This window comes from Phalaenopsis equestris, unplaced genomic scaffold (assembly GCF_001263595.1).
Source record: "Phalaenopsis equestris unplaced genomic scaffold, ASM126359v1 Scaffold000372, whole genome shotgun sequence".
NCBI classification, from domain to species: domain Eukaryota; kingdom Viridiplantae; phylum Streptophyta; class Magnoliopsida; order Asparagales; family Orchidaceae; genus Phalaenopsis; species Phalaenopsis equestris.
Window position 1 is genome coordinate 1400845 of NW_018164814.1, and position 7074 is coordinate 1407918.

At 39.7% G+C, this 7074-nt stretch overlaps 1 protein-coding gene across 1 annotated transcript in view; it reads right to left on the minus strand.

Moving 5' to 3' along the window:
* LOC110026480 (ankyrin repeat-containing protein ITN1-like) overlaps window positions 1-7074 on the minus strand; it is an 8041-nt gene that overhangs the window by 632 nt on the left and 335 nt on the right. Inside the window, exons 2-5 of the mRNA XM_020727432.1 lie at window positions 6856-7065; window positions 6605-6824; window positions 5876-6285; window positions 1-657 (exon numbers count right to left, since the gene is read on the minus strand). Coding sequence (XP_020583091.1) covers window positions 1-657; window positions 5876-6285; window positions 6605-6824; window positions 6856-7065 — 1497 coding nt within the window. The remainder of the gene's footprint in view (window positions 658-5875; window positions 6286-6604; window positions 6825-6855; window positions 7066-7074) is intronic.

Below are 7074 nucleotides of genomic sequence, written 5' to 3' on the forward strand. Positions count from 1 at the left end.
CAAGCCCACAAAAACCGCCCCCAAAACCGCCCGCCTCCCCACCACTATATACGCCGCCGCTATAAACGCCACCGTCGTGCACACCGACGCAAGCCACATCAGCTTATTGATCACCTCCACCACCCTCCTCTCCGACTTTGTCTCCCCTCTCACCAGCGTTATCTGAACCACCACAACCGCCAGCGACGTGAACAGAGCAATCGCGTTGAATATGAAGAATATCTTGAAGGAGCTCGTTCCCACCGTCACTGCCATACCGCTGTTGTAGTCGCCGCCGGGCACGGTGAAGATGGAGGCGAATGCGACCGTGGCGAAGAGCACGGCGACCACCGTGACGGAGTTGGTAGCGTTGTTGATGCCCTCTCGGTGCAGTTTTCGGAGCTCCTTGGCGATTCCGCTGACGTTCTTGTTGGTCTTCCGGGTCTGCTCCAGCTGGGTGTGGACGTCCTGCTTGATTTCGGTGACGGTTTTGCGCAGCTCGTCGCGGGGCTGGTTGAGCTCGTTGGAGGGAACGGCGCCGAAGTGGGAGAGTATGTCTTTGATGTCCTTTGATTCTTCGGAAAGGGGGAGAGATTCGGCAATGTCGAAGGCGGTTTTGTGGTCTCTTGTGAGAGCGTTGACATGAATGTCTGGGAGAGATAACAGAATGCTCACTATCTGCAGGGAGGTTCCAAAAGATTCAATATTTGCTCCAAAAACTACGAATTTAGAAGGAAAATTGAAAGTTAACAGAGATCAATCAAGTATGACTACATCAAAATGACAAATTTTGGTGTACCAATCAAACATAAAGTGAAAAAAAGAAAGAACACATTTTGAACCTTTTAGAATGGTATATATTTACAAAGATTCAATATTTGCTCAAAAGACTTCAAATTTAGAAGAAAAAAAAACACATGGAACTAAGTCAAAAAAAACAAATTTATTGTTCTAGCCACTTCAAAAATATCATTTAAATCATTTTAAAATCCCACAAAGAACAAAAATAAAAGTTCTACCAATATGTTGAAAGATCTAATTCAAATTTTAAAATTCAAATTACAATATTTATTGTCTTTCCTTTTCTATAGATATTATTCTCCTTCCTTATTTTTATCTTGCTGAATTAGTCTTAGAATGTAATAGGAATTTCTTTGAATTTATTTAGTTAATTTACTTATCTAAGGAGGTGAGACTCCTATATGTAAATGCACCTTGAATTGAATCAAAAAAAGAAAAAATAAAATTTTCTCTTCAATTTCTGGTTTTATGGTATCAGAGCGGGAGATAAAATTTTGAAAAAAAAAATCCTAGTCTTCGTCCCTGCGCAGCCACTGCTCGCTTCCGCAAGCAGCGATCCTGCAAGCCCCGATCGATCCCGCAAGCCGCGATCCTAAGCCGCGATCCTTCTACCGCGAGTCGCGATCCCGTCGAACCTTCGGCCTATCTCTGATTCCTACTTCCTGAGCTGCATGGACTTCTTCCGCCACTTGCAAAGCCGAACCATCTCTTCTTTTTTATCATGCCTTCAATCCATGAGGCTTTCTCAGAAGTTCGCCGCGAAGAAACTCGAAGAAGAGTGATGCTCAAAAAGAAATCCATTCCTACCAGCGTACCCGAGACTTCGGCATTCTAATCGGAGGCTCATATCAGCAAGCGGATTGTTCCATATTCACGGAAGAATGAGGAGAAACCACGGGTATGGTGTGATCATTGCAGCAAGCCACGACACACTAAAGAAACCTGCTGGTACCTCCACGGTAAACCTGCAGACTGGAAGCCAAGAAACAAGCGCAATCCACCTACTGCTAATGATATTGTCGAACAAACCAACTCATTTAACAAAGAGCAAATCGATAAACTCCTGAAACTGCTAAACCCCAGTTTGGCTACTAGTACCCCAACTTGTTCAATGGTACATGCAGGTAGACAACTAAACCCTTGAATTATTGATTCGAGGGCTTCTGATCATATAACTAATTTACATTATCTATTTCATTCATACATCCCATGTTCTGGCCATGAAAATGTTCGTATTGCTGACGGTATTTTCTCTTCAGTTGCTGGAAAAGGAAACATTAACCTGTCCAAGAGTATATGTCTTAAATCTGTACTCCATTTTCCAAAACTCAAATGCAATCTTCTATCTGTCAGCAAACTTTCAAAAGATTCTAACTGCCGTATAATTTTCTGTTAATCCTCTTGTGTTTTTCAGGACCAAAAGTTGGGGATGAAGATTAGGAGAGTTAAAAAGATAGGACTTTACTATTTTGAGGAAACTGTTCCTGGTAAAAATAAGGTTGAAGCTTACAGCATTATGAGGTCGAACCCTGCATTAGAGAAAATAATGGAATTGCATCTTAGACTAGGTCATCCAAGTTTTTCTTATTTAAAACATTTATTTACAAATTTTTTTAAGGGTGTTAATTGTGCTTTACTTCAATGTGAAACATGTTATTTGGCAAAAAGTCATCGCATCAATTTCTCTCCAAAACCATACTCTCCTTGAAAACCTTTTTACATAATCCATAGTGATGTTTGGGGACCTTGAAAAGTCAAAACATTATCTAGGAAAAGGGGATTTGTGACTTTTATTACGATCACACCAGAATATGTTGAGTTTATCTTATAAGTAAAAAATTAGAAATTGAAAAACATTTTAAAGATTTTTACAACATGATTGAAACTCAATTTGAAACTAAAATATGCATCCTTAGATCTGACAATGAAATTGAATATTTTAATGAATGTTTAGGGGAGTTCTTAATAAACAAAGACATAATTCATCAATCTACTTGTGACACTCCACAACAAAATGAAATTACTGAAAGAAAAAATAGACATTTACTTGAGGTTGTTCGGGCTATCATGTTTTCAATGAATGTTCCAAAATATTTAAAATATTTATGGGGTTTATGGGGGGGACACTATTTTAACAACATCATATTTAATAAACCGAATGTCAACTCGAGTTTTATAATATACAACTCCTCTAAACAAACTGAAATATAATTTTTTAAGTCTACGAATGTCTTCAAATATTCCTTTAAAAATCTTTGGATGCACATGATTTACTCATATTCCGAATAATTGCCGATCAAAATTGGATCCAAAATCTGAAAAATGCATTTTTTCTTGGATATGTCTCAAACAAAAAGGATTACAAATGCTTTAATTCTGTCACAAAAAAAAATTTGCAGTAGTATGGATGTGACTTTCATGAAAAAAATTCCCTTCTTTCACAAAAATCTACTTCAGGGGGAGTATAATATAGATGGAGGAGAAGATTTTTGACAAGTTTCTAACCCATTATCAAAAATTTTTGTAACATCAAGTACACCTGAGGTCTGTGAAAACAAAGAACCAGAAATAGTTGTTGAAAATAAGGAGAACCCTAGTCAAGAGACACCTGAAAGTATCTTGTCTAATACAGGGAAAAAATTTGCGTACATCAAAAGGTACGGAGAGATGCGTACATAATAGGGTACACGGGGTTTATACGGGGATTACAAGGTGGTTATAACCCGTTGTACCTCCCGTGTAACTCCCTTGTAACCCCGCTGTAACCTTGTAATCTCAATGGATAAAATAAAAACGCGGGTTACAGCTGAGTTACACGAAAGTTACAAGGAAGTTATAACACGCTTGTAACCCCCATATAACTTCCATATAACACCCGTGTACCCTATTATTGTACCCCTTGACGTACGCAAATTTTTTCCCTAATACAGTGGGAGAAATACCGCACAATACAACAGCAGAACCTCTTGTTTATTCCAGAGAGAGGCTCCATAAAAGAAAAAAAGTTCAAACTGAATCTTTAGCTCCCTCCCAATCTGAAGAACCGAATGGAATTCCTTAAGAAACACAGGTAATTTCTGATCCTGATCTTATTTTTTCACCAACAGAAGCTCAAGATTTATAGATTATGAATCTGGATCTTCTTATAGCCTTTAGAAAAGGAATACGTTCTTGTACTACCAAATATCTCATTTCGAAATACCTATCCTACAAAAAAATCTCACACAAACATCAAGTTTTTTTGTCAAAAATTTCTAATTTGTCTGAACCTAGAACAATACATGAAGCTCTTAGTAATTCAATTCAAATTGAGCAGTAAAGGAAGAGATTGATGCTCTTTTGAAAAATGGGACCTGGGAAATTGTCACTCTACCAAGAAACAAGTCTACTGTTTGGTGTAAATGGGTTTTCACTACTAAAGTCAAAGCTGATGGGAGTATCGAAAGATATAAAGCAAGATTAGTAGCGAAAGGATTCACTCAAACTCATAGAATTGACTATCATGAGACATTCGCTCTGGTAGTCAAGAACAATTATATTTGGGTTTTATTGTCCATAGTAGCAAACCGTAATTGGCCCCTACATCAGCTCGACGTCAAAAACGCTTTTCTAAACGATGAATTAGAGGAAGAGGTATTCATGGATCTTTCAACAGGATTTAAGAAGAAGTTTGGAGAAGACAAAGTGTGCAGATTAAAGAAATCCTTGTATGGGCTCAAGCAATCTCCTCGCGCCTGGTTTGAGAGGTTTGGACAGGTGATTACAACATATGGATACACTCAGAGTCAAGCTGATCATACTATGTTCTACAAACATTCAGAAACGGTTAAACTCGCTATACTCATTGTCTATGTATATGATATTATCTCCTGTATATCCTTACAGGAGATGATGCTAGGGAAATTGAGAAATTAAAAGAAAGATTGGCCACAGAATTCGAGATTAAAAATCTGGGATAAAAAAAATACTTTCTTGGTATTGAGTTTGTCAGATCTAAGGAGGGGATCTTTATTAATCAGCGAAAGTATGTACTCGACTTACTCGGTGAAACCGGAATGTTTGGGTGCAAAACAGCAGAAACTCCGATTGAACCAAATAAAAGTTTACAAGTAACAAATAAAATAGATTGTGTCAATAAAAAACAATATCAGATACTAGTGGGAAGACAAATCTATTTGTCACACACTCGTCCTGATATAACATTGGTTGTTAGCATGGTAAGTCAGTTTATGCATTCCTCAAATACTCATCACTTGGAGGCTGTCTATCGGATCCTTAGGTATCTGAAAGGAACACGCGGAAGAGGACTACTGTTCAACAAAAATGAGCACTTACAGGTAGAAGCATTTACATATGTAGATTTGGCTGGAAGTGTTACAGATAGAAGATCAACCTCAGGGTACTGCACTTTTCTAGGAGGGAACTTAGTAACCTGGAGGAGCAAGAAACAGTGTCGTGACAAGAAGCAGCGCTGAAGCTGAATTCAGATCGGTGGCTCATGAGATATGTGAAGTTCTATGGATTAAAAGATTTCTCAATGAGTTAAAAATTAATATTCCCCCACCAATAAAGGTGTACCTGTGATAATAAGTCTGTCATCGCCATCGCCCACAATCCTGTCCTTCATGATAGAACAAAGCACGTAGAGATAGACAAACACTTCATCAAAGAAAAAATTGACAGATGAGATATCTGCATGGTGTATGTTCCCTCCAACGACCAAGCAGCGGATATTCTAACAAAGGGTCTTCACAAAAAACAGTTCGACGGTTAGTATGCAAACTGGCTCTGAAAGATATTTCATGCCAACTTGAGGGGAGTGTTGAAAGATCTAATTCAAAATTCAAAATTCAAATTACAATATTTATTATCTTTCATTTTCTAAAGATATTATTCTCCTTATTTTTATCTTGCTTAATTAGTCTTGGAATGTAATAGGAATTTCTTTGAATTATTTAGTTAGTTTCCTTATCTAAGGAGGAGAGACTCCTATATGTAAATACACCTTGAATTGAATCAAAAATAGAAGAAATAAAATTTTATCTTCAATTTCTGGTTTTACAATCAAACATAAAGTAGGGAAAAGAAGAATTACCTCTGATCTCTTTTTCCTTGTCGCAACATGCAAAGCCGTATTCCCCGATCGATCCGGCAACATAACAGTCGCCGGATCGGCATCCACAAGTGCCTTGACAACATCACTATTAGTGCCCTTCACTGCCATATGCAAAGCAGTTTGACCTTTCTTATCCGTCCTCCTTGCAAGCTGTTGATCTTTCCCAATCAAAGCTTTTACAATCTCTACATGCCCTTGCCGAGCAGCGAAGTGCAGGGCATTTTTTCCATTAGCTTTCGATAGCTCCACCAAGCTGTTGTCTTGATCTAGCAGAAATTTCACTACTTCTGTATGACCTCTAGTGGCTGCTGATATTAGCGGAGTTACGTTAGCAGGACCGAAGGATTTGCTGAGCGTCGGATCGTGCTCCAGAAGAGCCTGCACAATTGCTGTGTTGAAGTTGTCAGCATAGATCTTTAGCTATGGAAGAACACTATAAACTCAGATTCAACAAATATGACAGAGCAAAGAAATAAAAGCATGAGAACAATTAAATCCATCCAATATTCAGCCAGAAGTGAAAAGTTTTAAGAATTGCTCAGTGCTGTTATCGTCTTCAAAATTAAATCTTGCTGGGTTATACATATACCATTAATCACGGCAAGAACAGAGAGCATTGTCCATAAAAACAGATAAAGAACAGAGCTTGGCGCCCATAAGAGATTGAGGAAGATGAAATTGATAAGACGAACTCGAAGCCAGGCTCACCTAAGTGCCCTTCTCTGGCGGCAACGTGAAGCGCATCGTATCCAGACCTGTTCTTCATCACTAAGGTTTCCTTGCTCGAATATCTGAGCAACTCGATCACCACATCAAGAAACCCTTTTTCCGAAGCTATGAGAAGCGCGGTCTCCCCCACCTCGTTCACCTCGCCAACCATCGCCGCCCTGATCTCCGCCACCTCGGCGTCGAACTCCTCCCCTCCCGCCTCTCCAGTCATCTGCGAATCGATCTCCCGCCTCTCCAGTCATCTGCGAATCGATCTCCCTCAGGATCTTATGCATGGCCGCCAGATCCCCGCGCTGCGCCGCCAGATGGAGCTCGGTATCGTTGTGCCTCCCCGTCACTTGCTTCACGTACTTCTTCTTTCCCGCGCTCTCCATCCGCTTCACCGAGTTCAGCAGAACCAACGCAGGCGCCGCCGGCGCCGCCGCCGTCGGCGACGGCAGAGGCGACGA